Here is a 19081-nt window from a genome sequence, read left to right as displayed (position 1 = left end):
CTTCAGGCCTAAAATGATTTTTTAAACGTGTGCAATAAAGCGCAAAACCGGCTCTGGCAGGGAAAGGGTTGCGGATAGAGTGGGGGAAGGGTTAGAACCCCTTTCAAGTCTTTATTGCCATCTGTATACCTGCACAGCTCCTTTAAAAATACCTGAAGGCAGGTCAGTGCTTTACATGATCCGCCTACTGCGCCCTGATACAGGAACTCTCTGCACACTGTGCGCATGCTGCTCTTGATGGTCGCCATGGCGGAGCCAACGTGTGTTTCCTGGGCCGGCCTGAGACAATGGAGGGGAATGGCCGTGTAACAGAACAATCAATACGGAGTCTACGGAGTGGAGTCTGTGTGTAAGTCACTGTCGGGGCCCGGGGCCCGGCTTATTGATTACATTGCTTGTTGAATCATCCGAGGCTACGAACAGAAATACAGAGGATGGCAACTGTCTTATTTATAGCCAGTGACACCACCGGGTGAGGGGGGGGGGAGGGGCAAAGAAAAACCTACTTGCAGGAAACTTTCAATCTATACAATTAAAGTGTACCTGTCATCAGATATACCTGAACATGAATGCCGAGCAATGTGTGACCCTTCCAGGTATTATTACCTCCCACAGAGATGCCTTCATCTGCTTTCCACCCCTCTCTGCCAATCCCTCCACTGGCCTCCACTCCTCTCTGCCAATCCCTCCACTGGCCTCCATTCAGTGTCCTCCACCCCTCTCTGCCAATCCCTCCACTGGCCTCCACTCAGTGTCCTCCACCCCTCTCTGCCAATCCCTCCACTGGCTTCCATTCAGTGTCCTCCACCCCTCTCTGCCAATCCCTCCACTGGCCTCCATTCAGTGTCCTCCACCCCTCTCTGCCAATCCCTCCACTGGCCTCCACTCAGTGTCCTCCACCCCTCTCTGCCAATCCCTCCACTAGCCTCCATTCAGTGTCCTCCACCCCTCTCTGCCAATCCCTCCACTGGCCTCCACTCAGTGTCCTCCACCCCTCTCTGCCAATCCCTCCACTGGCCTCCATTCAGTGTAATCCACCCTTCTCCACCAATCCCTCCACTGGCCTCCATTCAGTGTCCTCCACTCCTCTCCACCAATCCCTCCACTGGCCTCCATTCAGTGTCCTCCACTCCTCTCTGCCAATCCCACCACTGACCTCCATTCAGTGTCCTCCAGTTTTCACTTCTCTCTGTTAATCCGTCCTCCAGCTTCCATTCAGTGTCCTCCACCCCTCTATGTCAATCCTTCTATTGGCCTCTATTCAGTGTCCTCCACCCCTCAACTGACCTCCATTCAGTGTCCTCCACCCCTCTCTGCCAATCTCCCCACCGGCCCCCATTCAGTGTCCTCCACCCCTCTCTGCCAATCTCTCCACTGGCCTCCATTCAGTGTCCTCCACCCCTCTCTGCCAATCTCTCCACTGGCCTCCATTCAGTGTCCTCCATCCCTCTCTGCCAATCTCTCCACTGGCCTCCATTAAGTGTCCTCCACTCCTCTCCACCAATCCCTCCACTGGCCTCCATTCAGTGTCCTCCACCCATTTCTCTCAATTCCTCCAAAAGTTTCCAATAGCCCAACAAATAAAATTCAAAATACTAACCACAGCCTCTGCCCCGAGCTACATCACCAACTTTGTCTCCAAATATCACCCAAACCATCCTCCCCACTCCACCCAAGACCTCCTGCTCTCTAGCTCCCTTGTCATCTCCTCCCTTGCCTGCCTCCAGGACTTCTCCAGAACCTCTCCTATCTTGTGGAACTCCCTACCCCAATCTGTCTGGCTATCTCCTACTCTATCCACCTTTAGGAGATCCCTGAAAGTTCACCTCCTCAGGGAAGCTTATCCTACCTTTTCCCACCAGCTCATCCCTCACAGTTATTACCTTTTGTATCACCTGCCCTCCTCCTATTAGATTGTAAGCTCTCAGGACAAGCCACCCCCCAACCATCTTGCATTGGATTGGATCGTCACTGTTCTGTTTCCATGTATATTGTACAGCTCTGTACATACCTCTGGCTCTATATATCCTTCATATTATTGATAACTCATCATGTGCATCTACAGGGAATGTTCCGATTGGTTCATCACACAGATCACAGATCTGAGAATCACTGACATGGAATTCCCTGACGGAGGAATATCATTGACGGAGATCAGCGTACCTTGTTGTTCAGCAGCTGGCAGACCTGAGGAACGTAGTCTATGAGACAGCCCCCGCTGGGAAACGCTGGGATGTGAAGAGCCGAGGACCCGCCCAGAGCACTGAAATGACAGGTGATTGGTTAACACGGCTGGCAGATATTCCACATCACAGTGTTATCATAAGAGCACATGTAAGCAATACGTTGTCATTTACCGATCCAAATTACAGAAACATATTTCACTCCCAGGGATGAGGGGTTTTCATTTACTCGAAAATTAGGTAAAAATTGGGAGAATTTGATGCATTTTCACCATTTTGGCAAAATGCATATGAATCAGAGAAGAAAGTAAAATTAAATTCTCCCTCTGGCCTCCCCTTCAGTCTTGCACAGGTGTAATGGCTCCTCCCCTTCAGTCTTGCACAGGTGTAATGGCTCCTCCCCTTCAGTCTTGCACAGGATGTACCAGCTCCTCCCCTTCAGTCTTGCACAGGTGTACCGGCTCCTCCCCTCCAGTCTTGCACAGGTGTACCGGCTCCTCCCCTTCAGTCTTGCACAGGTGTACCGGCTCCTCCCCTCCAGTCTTGCACAGGTGTACCGTCTCCTCCCCTCCAGTCTTGCACAGGTGTACCGGCTCCTCCCCTTCAGTCTTGCACAGGTGTACCGGCTCCTCCCCTCCAGTCTTGCACAGGTGTAACGTCTTTTCCCCTCCAGTCTTGCACAGGTGTACCTGCTCCTCCCCTTCAGTCATGCACAGGTGTACCGGCTCCTCCCCTTCAGTCTTGCACAGGTGTACCGGCTCCTCCCCTACAGTCTTACACAGGTGTACCGGCTCCTCCCCTACAGTCTTGCACAGGCGTACTGGCTCCTCCCCTTCAGTCTTGCAAAGGTGTATCAGCTCCTCCCCTTCAGTCTTGCACAGGTGTAATGGCTCCTCCCCTTCAGTCTTGCACAGGATGTACCAGCTCCTCCCCTTCAGTCTTGCACAGGTGTACCGGCTCCTCCCCTCCAGTCTTGCACAGGTGTACCGGCTCCTCCCCTTCAGTCTTGCACAGGTGTACCGGCTCCTCCCCTCCAGTCTTGCACAGGTGTACCGTCTCCTCCCCTCCAGTCTTGCACAGGTGTACCGGCTCCTCCCCTTCAGTCTTGCACAGGTGTACCGGCTCCTCCCCTCCAGTCTTGCACAGGTGTAACGTCTTTTCCCCTTCAGTCTTGCACAGGTGTACCGGCTCCTCCCCTCCAGTCTTGCACAGGTGTACCTGCTCCTCCCCTTCAGTCATGCACAGGTGTACCGGCTCCTCCCCTTCAGTCTTGCACAGGTGTACCGGCTCCTCCCCTACAGTCTTACACAGGTGTACCGGCTCCTCCCCTACAGTCTTGCACAGGCGTACTGGCTCCTCCCCTTCAGTCTTGCAAAGGTGTATCAGCTCCTCCCCTTCAGTCTTGCAAAGGTGTACCGGCTCCTCCCGTTCCATCTTGCACAGGTGTACTGGCTCCTCCCCTTCAGTCTTACACAGGCGTACCGGCTCCTCCCTTCAGTTTTGTACAGGTGTACCGGCTCCTCCCCTTCATTCTTGCACAGGTGTACTGGCTCCTCCCCTTCAGTCTTACACAGGTGTACCGGTTCCTCCTCCCCTTCGGTCTTGCACAGGTGTACTGCCTCCTCCCCTCTAGTCTTACACAGGTGTACCGGCTCCTCCCCTTCAGTCTTGCACAGGTATACCGGCTCCTCCCTTTCAGTCTTGCACAGGTATACCGCCTCCTCCCCTCCAGTCTTGCACAGATGTACCGGCTCCTCCCCTTCAGTCTTGCTCAGGTGCACCGGCTCCACCCCTCCAGTCTTGCACAGGTGTACTGGCTCCTCCCCTTCAGTCTTGCACAGGTGTACCAGCTCCTCCCCTTCAGTCTTGCACAGGTGTACCAGCTCCTCCCCTCCAGTCTTGCACAGGTGTACCGGCTCCTCCCCTTCAGTCTTGCACAGGTGTACCAGCTCCTCCCCTTCAGTCTTGCACAGGTGTACCAGCTCCTCCCCTCCAGTCTTGCACAGGTGTACCGGCTCCTCCCCTTCAGTCTTGCACAGGTGTACCGTCTCCTCCCCTCCAGTCTTGCACAGGTGTACCGGCTCCTCCCTGTCAAGGTCCTACCTTTTCCCAGAGGTTATGTTACTCCATGTGCTAGCATCCATCTTGGATTTCTGCTGAGCATGATGGGAATCTTTTATGCCTTCAGGTCTCTGAGGTCCATCCCCCAGAGGGGTGTGGCTGAGTACATATAAGCCTGGGATCTGCACATGCTCTTTGCACTTGTGTCTTGTGTCTTTGTCTTGCTACAGCTCTGTGTATACGCTCGTGACTCTTCTGGTATTCTGACTCGGCTTGTGACTAAGACCATTCTCTGCGTTTCCCTTTGATCTGACCTTCCGTTGCTGAACCCGGCCCGTGACCTGTGATTCTCTGTCTACTGTTCTGTACTGTTTTGTCCCGTTGTTATTGACCCGGCTTGTCTGACTACGCTATTGTCATTCTCACCAACTACACGCCATTGGCGGCGGCCATTACCGCAGCTGGGGTGTCTCGGGGGCCGCGACCTGGTCCCTGGTTGCGTCAAGTCCATCCCCACCATCAGGGGCCCTGGTGAAGGGCAGCCTGGGACTTAGACTCCGTGCCCTGAGGGACTTCAGTCTGTTGGTGGTGGTTGTCGTCAGCCAGTGCGTTACCCTGCCACTAGGCCTACCTGTCCGTTCCACAGCCCTGCCCTGACACTCCCCTCCAGTTTTGCACAGGTGTAACGGCTTTTCCCCTTCAGTCTTGCACAGGTGTACCGGCTCCTCCCCTCCAGTCTTGCACAGGTGTACCTGCTCCTCCCCTTCAGTCATGCACAGGTGTACTGGCTCCTCCCCTTCAGTCTTGCACAGGTGTACCGGCTCCTCCCCTACAGTCTTACACAGGTGTACCGGCTCCTCCCCTACAGTCTTGCACAGGCGTACCGGCTCCTCCCTTCAGTTTTGCACAGGTGTACCGGCTCCTCCCCTTCATTCTTGCACAGGTGTACTGGCTCCTCCCCTTCAGTCTTACACAGGTGTACCGGTTCCTCCTCCCCTTCGGTCTTGCACAGGTGCACTGCCTCCTCCCCTCCAGTCTTACACAGGTGTACCGGCTCCTCCCCTCCAGTCTTGCACAGGTATACCGGCTCCTCCCCTTCAGTCTTGCACAGGTATACCGCCTCCTCCCCTCCAGTCTTGCACAGAGGTACCGGCTCCTCCCCTTCAGTCTTGCTCAGGTGCACCGGCTCCACCCCTCCAGTCTTGCACAGGTGTACCGGCTCCTCCCCTTCAGTCTTGCACAGGTGTACCAGCTCCTCCCCTTCAGTCTTGCACAGGGGTACCAGCTCCTCCCCTTCAGTCTTGCATATGTGCATTGGCTCCTCCCCTTCAGTCTTGCACAGGTATACCGGCTCCTCCCCTTCAGTCTTGCACAGGTGTACCAGCTCCTCCCCTTCAGTCTTGCACAGGGGTACCAGCTCCTCCCCTTTAGTCTTGCACAGGTGTACCGGCTCCTCCCCTTTAGTCTTGCACAGGTGTACCGGCTCCTCCCCTTTAGTCTTGCACAGGTATACCGGCTCCTCCCCTTCAGTCTTGCACAGGTATACCGCCTCCTCCCCTCCAGTCTTGCACAGATGTACCGGCTCCTCCCCTTCAGTCTTGCTCAGGTGCACCGGCTCCACCCCTCCAGTCTTGCACAGGTGTACCGGCTCCTCCCCTTCAGTCTTGCACAGGTGTACCAGCTCCTCCCCTTCAGTCTTGCACAGGGGTACCAGCTCCTCTCCTTCAGTCTTGCATATGTGCATTGGCTCCTCCCCTTCAGTCTTGCACAGGTATACCGGCTCCTCCCCTTCAGTCTTGCACAGGTGTACCAGCTCCTCCCCTTCAGTCTTGCACAGGGGTACCAGCTCCTCCCCTTTAGTCTTGCACAGGTGTACCGGCTCCTCCCCTTTAGTCTTGCACAGGTGTACCGGCTCCTCCCCTTTACAATGGCTGCAACAGCACAGAATACGCCTTCTGGAGTGGCCCAGTCAGAGTCCTGACCTCAACCCTATTGAAATGCTGTGGCATGACCTTAAGAGAGCGATTCACACCAGACATCCCAAGAATATTGCTACACTGAAACAGTTTTGTGAAGAGGAGTGGTCCAAAATGACTCCAGATCGTTGTGCAGGTCTGATCTGCAACTACAGGAAACGTTTGGTTGAGGTTATTGCTGCCAAAGGAGGGTCAACCAGTTATTAAGTCCAAAGGTTCACATACTTTTTCCTCCCTGCACTGTGAATGTTTACATGTTATGTGCAATGAAACCATGGCAACATCTAATGTTTGTGTAGTATTATGTTCAGCAGACTGTGTTCTTCTATTGTTGTGACTTAGATGACGTTCAGAGCACATTTTATGCCCAATTCAAGCAAAACTCCACGTAATCCCAAGGGGTTCACATACTTTTTCTTGCAACTGTAACTCCTCAGGTAAGTGCCCCAATATTAAAGGTCAGCAGCTGCAGTATTTGTACTGACTTTTAATTTTTGGGAAGGGGGCCAGAACTCCTCTTTAAGCGCGCTCACATGTGTTTAGATGCGTCAGACATTTTTTTCCGTCGAAAAAATGCTCCTTTTCTGAGCGCGTTGGCTCTGGGTTTTCCTTCTTGCTTCTTAAAGCCGAACTCCACTCACCTGTCAAAAAAATAAAACTCAGCAGCTACAAAAACTGTACAAAAACTGTAGCTGCTGACTTTTCACCAGCAGGACGGCCCATTTCACTGGCCATCCTGTATTCCAGGAGGCCGGCATCTTCAGTGTGGGCACCCGGCTGTGACAGCTTGCGGCTTCACAGCCGGTACCCACTGCGCATGTACGAGTATCGCTGCGCCTTGTGAATGGCCCCGTAGTCTTCTGGGACCTGTCACGTGTCCCAAAAGACTACAGGAAGGGAGGGAGGACATCTTTCGTTTCCGATCGCCGCAGCGTACCTGTCAAATTCGGGTACCCGCTCCCCCTCGCACATCAAAGGTGCCAATCCTTAATGGGGAGTGGAGCAGCAGTCCTTAACCTCCTTGGCGGTTTTCCCGAGTGTAGCTCGGGGTAGAATTTCTATACCAAGAACGGTAACCCCCCCCGAGCTACACTCGGGCTTACCATGCAGCGTTCTCTGGGGGTCCCTGCAGCACTTACCTTGTCCTTCGCTCCCACGATGGGTCCCCTGCAGCGTCCCCGTCCATCTCCTCCGGCGGATGCCGGCATCTGACTTCCGTGTTCCGGTCCCCGTGACGTCGGAACGTTCGGGCGGCGGAACCGGCGGGAAATTTGAAATTTTTAAAAAATGACATTTTTGCTGTCATTGCTTTTTCACTGCATTTCACATACATTGTGTCCCGAGTGCTTTGTCCGGCGCCCTGCCTGCATTTTGACTGTTCTTTCTGCCTGGAAACTTAGAAAGGTCCATGGCGGCCAAAAAGCGTCCCTTTACATCAAAAGCGGTTTTAGAACAGCGATAGTAAATCAGAACCACTTGCAGAATTGAGTGATAATGATTCGTGGGGGAAATTCCTCATCAGACACTGAAAACGATTTTGCGACTTTGCTCAGCGATGTGCGAATTTGCCTCTGTATTTCAAATTTCAGTGTTTTTGGTTTGATTATATTATTAATTTTAATTTATTATTATTATATTATTATTTTTTATGATTATTTATTAAATTATAATTTATGATTTCGTGTTTCAAGTTTTATCATATCCGGAATGTTTAATAGACTCTTTTTCGGATAGATTTCAGTGAGTTATTCCTAAAAATTACAGCCTACAATTAAAAACTACATATTTCCATGCAAAAAAATGGTACCGCTTTCAGCACAAAATTCCTGACATGATCATACCGCCAGGGAGGTTAAAGCGGAACTTTTTGATAACCCCGGTAACATTAGCTGTGTAAATTCACAATAAAAATTTGAGTTTTTCAGCTTTTTTTTAGTGTTTTTGCATTAGCATTTAGCGGCGTTTTTCCGCATTTGCATTTTTAGCTGTTTTTTTTTTTTGGTCAAAAAAAGTAAAAAAATGCCAGTTTGTAGTGTTTTACCGCGTTTTTCAGTGTTAGAGCATTTTTACAGCTAAAAAACTCCTCCAGAAGCCCGCTAGTTCTGGGTTTTTTTATCCAGCCAAAAAACATTGATTCCAGTCTGTGTGTGTATGGACACTGAGGAGAACATGCCGGGGGGGTTACTGGCTGAAGAAAAAAATGTCAAAAACCAAAAAACCAGCCGCTGTAAAAACGTCCCGTGTGCGGGAGGACTAATGCCTGTGTGTTCAAGGACACGTCAGTGAACATAGAGGGGCAATTAGAAGAAGCAGGGAAAAAAAATGTCAAATGCCCTTAACCCCCGGTTCACACCTATTCAGCCGTACGGGCCGCATTTTGCTCGGGCACAAGAGCCCATTCATTTGAATGGACTCCGGTGCCCCCGACACGCAGGGAAGAAGTCCCGGCACTTCTTTGGAAAACGCAGTCCAGGGTCCCGGGTACGGTTGCGTTTTCCAGTACGGGCGGCGTGCCATTAGAAGTAATGGCACCCCCCACCCGAGGGTCCGCATTCCTCTGTGCGGCTGCACGGATTTTCGTGTGGATCCGCAGCTGCACCACCCCCACATGTGAACTTTGGCTTAGAACTAATGACCCCCCCTGCCCGCAGGTCCGCATTTCTCTGTGCGGCTGCACGGATTTTCGTGCGGATCCGCAGCTGCACCACCCACACCTGTGAACCTAGCCTTAGAATTAATGGCCCCCCCTGCCCGCGGGTCCGCGTTTCTCTGTGTGGCTGCACGGATTTTTGTGTGGATCAACAGCTGCACCACCCACACATGTGAACTTTGCCTTAGAACTAATGCCCCCCCCCCGCCAGCGGGTCCGCGTTTCTCTGTGCGGCTGCACGGATTTTCGTGCGGATCCGCAGCTGCACCACCCACACGTGAACCTAGCCTTAGAACTAATGGCCCCCCCTGCCCGCAGGTCCACGTTTCCCTGTGCGGGTGGTGCGGCTGCCCAGATTTTCGTGCGGACGCGCAGCGGCATCTCCCGCACAGATGTGAACCGAGGGTAAAAGTGACGTTTTTGACGACTCGTGTGCATGAGGCCTCAGGTGAGCACACTTTATTTATGGAGGACAAAAGAGAAAATCAGCCAATAGAGAAGTAGATTTTGATTGTCAAGGAGAGGAAGGTGCGCGGTGCGGGCAGCTGGAGGGGTGTATTCAGCTCGGTGGTGATTAGTCAGCCCGTCAGGACTCAGTGTTTGTAAACATGGCTGACTCACTGCTATCAGCCTGAGGTATCCTGAGCGGGCCGCCTCCTGTCCTGCCTGATCAGCAACTCGCACTTCCAGATTGCTGCAACCTTCTGAGGAAACTGATCAGAGTCGTGCTTTGCAGAGCTGGGGTCTTGGGTTCAAATACCATTTGGGGTACTACCAATAAACATAGTAGGTCGAGTAGAAGGAAGACTTGGAATTAAAGCCCATGTGCCGGTATGTTGTATCCTACGATTGTAATGCTTATCGCATTAATAGTTTTGAATGACGTGCCCCAGGAACTCTACTTCATGCACCAGTAGTTCAGTATCACCTCATTACGTATTTCCTCCTCTCAAGTTGCTCCCTTGCCTGCTGCCCAAGATAGAGGCCAAGGGGATTCTGGTCGTACCGGTGGTCCCGAATTGGCCTTGTCATCCAAGGTACGCCAACATGGGCAGCTGGCTGCAGATGCTCTCTGGCAGTTACCTCTTCGCGAGGACCTAGTGTCCCAGGGCCTGGTCTGCCACCCTACTTGACGGCATGGCTAATGAAAGCCGGGTTTGCAGGGCAGAAGGTTGTCAGACTCAGTGATCCCTACTTTGTTGAAGGCTCACAAGTCTACCTCTTGGGAGTTGTATCATCGCTCCTGGTAGGTTTATTTTGCTTGGTGTGAGGCTCTGGGTGTCCATCCATGTTCCTTCTCAGTGGTTTGGGGGTGGCCTTTCTCCAACTTGAACAAAAGCCTGCTTTGAGTACCATTACGGGTCTGGTTTCTGCACTCGCTGTCTTTTTTTCAGCATTCTTTGGCCATACACTCCCAGATTTGCATCTTTGTACAAAGGGGTTTGTCATATGGTGCCCCCGTGTGTTCCCTGTTGTCGCCGTGGGACTTGATTTTGGTTCTTTCTGTCCTCCAGATGCCTCCTTTAGAGAATATTTGGGATATTCCCCTGCTTACTCTTTATCAAAAAGTTACCTTCTTGCTTACCATTCCTTCCACACAGCGGGTATTGGAGCTGGCGGCCTTGTCTTGTTTGTCTCCAAAGTTGGGAGTACACAAGGTCAAGGTGGTTCTCTGTCCATGTCCTTCCTTTCTTCCGAAGGTGGTGCAGGATTTTCATCTGAGTGAGGGCATTGTCCTACCTCCAATGTCTCCATGGCCATCGCATTCTAAGAAGTTGCGTTGCACTCCTTGGATGGGTCAGGGCATTTCTTGTCTACCTATCTGCTACGGCTTTCTCCCGGAGGTCAGTTTTTATTTTTGTGCTCAGAGATGGCCCCAGGAAAGGCCTGGTGCCTCTTCTGCCGCTATTTCCATCAGGATTGGCAGACGATTGTTCAGGCGTATGCTTTAAGGGTTAGATTTCTTCCTTGCCTGTTACGGCACACTCCACTAGGGAGATTAGTGGCCCTTGGGCCTTTTCCGACATCAGGCTTCTGGGTCTGTTTGCCCCCTTTAATACTCCATACCTCTGACCTGGACCTTGAGCAGTTCTTGTATAGTCATGGCCATGTTCATTGCCAGCCTCAGACTATACATCCCATGATGTATTGCCCTGGTGTTGATCAATGTGTGCGCACGCCTGATGGTTTGGTACCTCCTACACTCAACTGGAAGCACCTAATGGGCAGGGCTGTCAGTCAACCTACCAATGTAAATTCAGAAGGATTTACGTGCCGGCACTGGCGGTGTTGGCCTGTTATAGGATTATCCCATACACTGGTTAAATTGGGCGTGTTAGGACTAGTATCTCAACCCATGTGTGAGCCCACAAGGAAGCGGCCACCTCTACTGGGCCAATCACCTGCAGCCGGGGTATTCCGTGTATAAGTATGCCTGCAGGGAAGGAAATGCCGTGACCACAGATGATTGGCCAAGTAAAGGTGACACCTTCCTGGTGGCCTCACATGTAGGTTCAGATCCTAGTACAAGCTCATCACTAGTTCCATGCAAGAACACTGGGAGAAGACTGACTACAATACCCCTACGGGACCACAGAGGACGAGCGTAGGCACCTCCATACAGGAAGTGCAGGATAGGAGGAATTAACGACATTTAGAACTGAACACGTATCAGGAAAGTCAGTTACATATTTATGGATTTCAACAGGTAATGCAAATTATTTACATTTTTGTCATTTGAGTTTATTAGCCTTTTAATTGGCTTCCAAGCATACAAACTCATATGATACAGAAGCCCCCCTAAGGAAGAAGGATGCCTTTCAAAGAAAAACAGAACTCCCCTCTACCTAAAAAGGAAAACGAAGAGCCGTGCAAACGTTGTTATCCATTAAAGGGTAAGGTCACCTTTCCATGAAAAATAAAATGGAGAACTAACTCCATGTATCCTGGTCACCGTTTTTGCTGCCTACTTAAACCTCTGCTCAGACCTGATTTTGAACTTGCTAACTATTTAGGCCTCTGCTCAGTGCAGGTTATACTCTTGTTTCCTGCCTACCCAGACCTGACTACACTTTTGCTTGCTGCCTACCTTAGACATCTGCTCAGACCTAACTGTTCTCTTGCTTGCCACCTACTTAGACCTCTGCTCAGACCTGACTACTCTGGTTTGCTCCCTGCTCAGACCTTTGCTCAGACTGGACTACTCCTGTTTACTGCCTGCTCAGACCTCTGCTCAGACCTTACTGTGCTCTTGCTTGTTACCTACTCAAACCTCTGCTCTGACCTCACTGTAATCTCACTTGATGCCTACTGAGACCTCTGCTTAGACCGGACTATACTTTTGCTCGCCAGCTATTCAGACCGCTGCTTGGATCTGACTGTGCTCTTGCTTGCCACCTACTGAGACCTCTGCTCAGACCTGATAATACCCTTTCCTGCTGCCTCCTCAGACCTCTGCTCAGACCTGACTGCACTTTTGTGTTCTGCCTACCTTAACCTTTGCTTGGAACTGACTGTGCTCTTGCTTGCTGCCTACTTAAACCTCTGTTCGGACCTGACTATGCTCTTGCTTGCTGCCTTCTCAGACCAGACTACACTCTTGCTTGCTGCCTACTTAAACCTCTGTTCGGACCTGACTATGCTCTTGCTTGCTGCCTACTTAAACCTCTGCTCGGACCTGACTATGCTCTTGCTTGCTGCCTTCTCAGACCAGACTACACTCTTGCTTGCTGCCTACTTAAACCTCTGTTCGGACCTGACTATGCTCTTGCTTGCTGCCTACTTAAACCTCTGCTCGGACCTGACTATGCTCTTGCTTACCATTTACTAAGACTTCTGCTCAGACCCGATCGTGCTCTTGCTTGCTGCCTACTTTGACCTTTGCTCAGACCTGGCTATTCTCTTGGCCCCAGCCTGGACCCGACTACTCTCTCATCTGTAGCCCTTTGAATAAATCTCTGCATCAAATCCTCTGTTCCCATCACCCGCTTGGTGGGCTGATTGTGAAGGCCACGACCCGGAGTCAGTTTACAGTAAAGTTAACCTGGGACCACTATGGCTTAGGGGCCTTCTCCACCATCAAGAGCTCTGGTGAACATCAACTGCCACTTAAAATCCACGCCTCAGGCTACTAGCAGGTTACTTCAGCTGCTAATACAGCAGATGAGTAAAAGAGACGCCGACAATTACTGGGAACTTCGAACGGAGGCTGTGTGGTTGCATGACCGCTAAATAAACAGCAAAAAAAAGGTACAACTAACGTTTTTCATAAAAGTTGTGAATGGATGGATTGACAATGCACAGTGGGTACCGGACCGCGGTGCTGCGCGCTCTCTTTTTGCCACATATTAACCACTTCCCCTCCGGCCCATGTATATAAACGGCCTCCCCGCCCCCTGCTTGTGTGCGCTCCCTGGGAGCGTGCAGCACCGCGGTCCGGTACCCGCTGTGTCCTCCGGACACAGTGGAACACCGATCGTCGTACGGGAGCTCTGTGCAAGGTCCCGGTCATGTGATCACTGATTGGCCAATCAGTGATCAGATGCAGAGTAGTAAGCAAGATGTCACTTCTGATATCATTGCTTACTACGTGTGAAATCAGTGAATGATCACAGAGATCACATGGTACAGGGCTATTCACAACAGCCTTGTACCATGTGACAAGCAGTGACCAATCACAGCTCACACAGTATTTCTCAATGACTGCAGGAATGCAGCCAGAGAGGAGGAGAAATGATTCCTCTTACAGCCTTTATGGGTGTAAAAGCAATCAGTTGAAAATAAAAAAAAAACTTCTTCACCCCCCACAAGTAGGGTGACAGTATGTAAAAACAAAAAAACAAAAAACAAATAATAATATAAAAAATAAAATAAAAATGTTAAAAAACATTTCTAAAAATTATAATTTTTGGTTATAAACTAATTTGGGTTATTATTTTTTTTACTAAAAAGATAACGGAATACATATTGCCCAAGATTTATGATGAAATATTATTTATTTGCAAAATTTTATAAGAAAAACACTTTTTTTTCAAAATATTTGGACATTTTCGTTTATATAGCAATAAAAATAAAAATCCCAGCGGTGAATAAATACCACCAAAATAAAGTTTTATCTGTCTCAAAAAAATGGTAAAAAATTCATATGTGTACAGTGTTGCATGACCGCGTAATTGTCATTCAAAGTGTGATAGCGCTGAAAGCTGAAAATTGGCCTGGGGGGGGGGGGGAAGGGGGGGAAAGTGTCCGAACTGGAAGGGGGGGGAAAGTGTCCGGACTGGAAAAGGGGAAAGTGTCCGGACTGGAAGGGGGGAAAGTGTCCGGACTGGAAGGGGGGGAAAGTGTCCGGACTGGAAGGGAGGGAAAGTGTCCGGACTGGAAGGGAGGGAAAGTGTCCGGACTGGAAGGGGGGAAAGTGTCCGGACTGGAAGGGGGAGAAAGTGTCCGGACTGGAAGGGGGGAAAGTGTCCGGACTGGAAGGGGGGGAAAGTGTCCGGACTGGAAGGGGGGAAAGCGTCCGGACTGGAAGGGGGGGAAAGCATCCGGACTGGAAGGGGGGGAAAGCATCCGGACTGGAAGGGGGGGGGAAAGCGTCCGGACTGGAAGGGGGGAAAGCGTCCGGACTGGAAGGGGGGAAAGTGTCCGGACTGGAAGGGGGGTGAAAGTGTCCAGACTGGAAGGGGAGGAAAGCGTCCGGACTGGAAGGGGAGGAAAGCGTCCGGACTGGAAGGGGAGGAAAGCGTCCGGACTGGAAGGGGAGGAAAGTGTCCGGACTGGAAGGGGGGAAAGTGTCCGGACTGGATGGGGGTGAAAGTGTCCGGACTGGAAGGGGGTGAAAGTGTCCGGACTGGAAGGGGGGAAAGTGTCCGGACTGGAAGGGGGGAAAGTGTCTGGACTGGAAGGGGGGGAAAGTGTCTGGACTGGAAGGGGGGGAAAGTGTCCGGACTGGAAGGGGGGGAAAGTGTCCGGACTGGAAGGGGGGGAAAGTGTCCGGACTGGAAGGGGGGGAAGTGTCCGGACTGGAAGGGGGGGAAAGTGTCCGGACTGGAAGGGGGGGAAAGTGTCCGGACTGGAAGGGGGGGAAAGTGTCCGGACTGGAAGGGGGGGAAAGTGTCTGGACATGAAGGGGTCAAATAAAGAGGAGTGGGTGAAGCCAAGCGTGCCATTCTCTATCTTCTGGTGATGAAAGAACAATGAGGACCGAATTACGGGCCGGCTGGAAGTCGCGCAGATATTGAGCGCTAAATTACAGGTCTCTTCCCCTGACACGGCTCGCCTCTCTCATCTCTCACAGTCAGTCCGGTCTGTCTGGCAGCTGATGGAGACGGGACAAACCCGTCAGACAGAACCTGTCACTGGAGACAATGTCATGCAATGTTTTGGGGCTGGCGGCAAAGCCGTCATTATGACATCGCGATGTACTTATCTGGTGCGGCGACCCCGGCGTTTATATATATATTTATAAAGTGGGGTGTGGACACGCCGATGAGTCAGGCACAAAGTATGTGTTTTACAAGGGAGTGGAGCAATATGGATGAGGTCAGGATTCCTATAAAATTAAAGGGTGCATGAAATAAAAATGATGAGATTTGCCTCTGCAAAGGCCTCTAGAGATCGGAAGATTTGGGGAAAAAAAAACAAAACAAAACAAAACAACCCCCCAAAAAACAGAAAACAAAAATCGGAAGGAAATAAAAAAACGGAAAAAAAAAACAAGAAAAAAAAGGAAAAGAAAAATGGAAAAAAATACAATGGAAAAATTGGGGAAAAAAAAACAAAAAAAAAAACAAAACAAAAAAACAGAAAAAAAAAACGGAAGAAAAAAAAATGGAGGAAAAAAAGGAAGTAAAAAAAAACGGAAAAAAAAGGGAAGACAAAAAAAGAACAGAAAAAAAAGGGAAGGAAAAAAGGAAAAAAAAGGGGAAACATACAATGGAAAAATTGGGGGAAAAAAAATGTTCTGCTTTTTTTTCAAAGCCGTTTTGGGTTTTTTTTCCCAGAAAAATTAGGGGAAAAAAAAAGTACAGAATATGGTGTTTTCCATTCATAAATAACATATCTATGACATGGTATCCACACTTTATAGCACAAAGACCTTGGCGCCTCGGCACCGGCGCCTCCCGGCCCTTTAAGGGTTTCAGAAGCCAGGAGGCGGGGCAGGGTTTAGGGTCATGTGACCACCGTGACACGCCGTCACATGATCAGGAAAGGTCCCGATCGCAAGAGGAGATCAGGACCTTTCTGTGAGTACCAGACGTGTGCAGGGCGTGTGCTCTCAGCGCATGTTTTTTTTTTTAATAGAGCGCAAATGTGCGGCCACTCGGCGTCTAGGCCCAGACCCCGGGAGGACGCACATTTGCAATCAGCCGGCGCCAAGAGGTTAAGGAAAGATTTCTGAGAATTTATGCAAAGTCCTAAATTATTGCAAGTTCTCTCAGCTGGAAACAAGCAAATCCTGGAATACAATTCAAGTAACACTGAATTTTGCACTGCAGTTCTCAGACAGAATACAGATACAGAAAGAAATACATAGGGGGCGCTGCAGGGGAAAAGTGCCAGTTTAGTTTGCTTGTGGGCTCCATCTTGTACCTCCTACAGTTGGGTGATTGTTGGGATACAGTAGATGATCGTTCCTCTCAGGCCTTCATTGACAGATAAGAGGGGGAATTTGTCTGACAAATTCGTTAGTCTTTAGTTCGATGATCCCGATGAATGTTCTCCACCATCCCAGCATAATGTCTCCCTATAGTCTGCTCAGTAAATAGTTTTTGCTTTTCCTCCTCTCAGTAAAATGGTGAGACCGACATCTAGAGTTTGGAAACATTTCCACGGAGCAATTCCTGCTGAGAGCAAAGCTGCAATTTGTAGCATTTGGAAAAGAATATTTCTTCTCACAATATTTGTATATTGTGAGAAGAAATATTCTTTTCCAAATGTTACAAGGAGGAGAAAAAACATCCCGGCACGCCAGAGGTGCCCTAAAGACAATAACAAATACTAATGTCAGTTAGTGTCCCTCCCAGCCAGTGTCAGTTAGTGTCCCTCCCAGCCAGTGTCAGTTAGCACCAGATTGCCCGGCTATAAGTCGCTGATCACGGCAATTACTAGTATAGTGTCAGTACGGATCAGTACCTTGAACATAATCAGAACTATACAAGTGTCCCCAATAGTATAATGTCCCCAATAGTATAATGTCCCCAATAGTATAATGTCCCCCAATAGTATAATGTCCCCAATAGTATAATGTCCCCAATAGTATAATGTCCTCAATAGTATAATGTCCTCAATAGTATAATGTCCCCAATAGTATAGTGTCCCCAATAGTATAATGTCCCCAATAGTATAGTGTCCCCCAATAGTATAATGTCCCCAATAGTATAATGTCCCCCAATAGTATAATGTCCCCAATAGTATAGTGTCCTCAATAGTTTAATGTCCCCAATAGTACGGTGTCCCCCAATAGTATAATGTCCCCCAATAGTATAATGTCCCCCAATAGTATAGTGTCCCCCAATAGTATAATGTCCCCCAATAGTATAGCGTCCCCAATAGTATAACGTCCCCAATAGTATAATGTCCCCCAATAGTATAATGTCCCCAATAGTATAATGTCCCCCAATAGTATAATGTCCCCCAATAGTATAATGTCCCTCAATAGTATAATGTCCCCAATAGTATAATGTCCTCAATAGTATAGTGTCCCCAATAGTATAATGTCCCCAATAGTATAATGTCCCCCAATAGTATAATGTCCCCAATAGTATAATGTCCCCAATAGTATAATGTCCCCCAATAGTATAATGTCCCCAATAGTATAGTGTCCCCAATAGTATAATGTCCCCCAATAGTATAATGTCCCCAATAGTATAATGTCCCCAATAGTATAGTGTCCCCAATAGTATAATGTCCCCCAATAGTATAATGTCCTCAATAGTATAATGTCCCCCAATAGTATAATGTCCCTCAATAGTATAATGTCCCCAATAGTATAATGTCCCCCAATAGTATAATGTCCCCAATAGTATAATGTCCCCAATAGCATAATGTCCCCCAATAGTATAATGTCCCCAATAGTATAATGTCCCCCAATAGTATAGTGTCCCCAATAGTATAATGTCCCCAATAGTATAATGTCCCCAATAGTATAATGTCCCCAATAGCATAATGTCCCCCAATAGTATAGTGTCCCCAATAGTATAATGTCCCCAATAGTATAATGTCCCCAATAGTATAATGTCCCCCAATAGTATAATGTCCCCAATAGTATAATGTCCCCCAATAGTATAATGTCCCCCAATAGTATAATGTCCCCAATAGTACGGTGTCCCCCAATAGTATAATGTCCCCCAATAGTATAATGTCCCCCAATAGTATAGTGTCCCCAATAGTATAATGTCCCCCAATAGTATAATGTCCCCAATAGTATAATGTCCCCCAATAGTATAGTGTCCTCAATAGTATAGTGTCCCCAATAGTTTAATGTCCCCAATAGTACGGTGTCCCCAATAGTATAATGTCCCCAATAGTATAGTGTCCCCCAATAGTATAATGTCCCCCAATAGTATAATGTCCCCAATAGTATAATGTCCCCAATAGTATAATGTCCCCCAATAGTATAGCGTCCCCAATAGTATAATGTCCCCAATAGTATAGTGTCCCCAATAGTATAATGTCCCCAATAGTATAATGTCCCCCAATAGTATAGCGTCCCCAATAGTATAATGTCCCCAATAGTATAATGTCCCCCAATAGTATAATGTCCCCAATAGTATAATGTCCCCCAATAGTATAATGTCCCTCAATAGTATAATGTCCTCAATAGTATAGTGTCCCCAATAGTATAATGTCCCCAATAGTATAATGTCCCCCAATAGTATAATGTCCCCCAATAATATAATGTCCCCCAATAGTATAATGTCCCTCAATAGTATAATGTCCCCAATAGTATAATGTCCCCCAATAGTATAATGTCCCCCAATAGTATAATGTCCCTCAATAGTATAATGTCCCCAATAGTATAGTGTCCCCAATAGTATAATGTCCTCAATAGTATAGTGTCCCCAATAGTATAATGTCCTCAATAGTATAATGTCCCCCAATAGTATAATGTCCCCCAATAGTATAATGTCCCCAATAGTATAATGTCCCCAATAGTATAGTGTCCTCAATAGTATAATGTCCCCAATAGTACGGTGTCCCCCAATAGTATAATG

At 49.0% G+C, this 19081-nt stretch overlaps 1 protein-coding gene across 1 annotated transcript in view; it reads right to left on the bottom strand.

Annotated features, from left to right (window-relative positions):
* Positions 1 to 19081, bottom strand: part of BABAM2 (BRISC and BRCA1 A complex member 2) — a 224831-nt gene that overhangs the window by 29501 nt on the left and 176249 nt on the right. Inside the window, exon 8 of the mRNA XM_089662229.1 lies at positions 2164 to 2263. Within this exon, the coding sequence (XP_089518355.1) occupies positions 2164 to 2263 (100 nt within the window). The remainder of the gene's footprint in view (positions 1 to 2163; positions 2264 to 19081) is intronic.

This window comes from Staurois parvus, unplaced genomic scaffold, assembly GCF_062004578.1.
Source record: "Staurois parvus isolate SC_StPar_1 unplaced genomic scaffold, SC_StPar_1.0 ptg001445l, whole genome shotgun sequence".
NCBI classification, from domain to species: domain Eukaryota; kingdom Metazoa; phylum Chordata; class Amphibia; order Anura; family Ranidae; genus Staurois; species Staurois parvus.
Note: the sequence above shows the minus strand (reverse complement) of the source record. Positions and strands in the feature narration are given on the sequence as shown.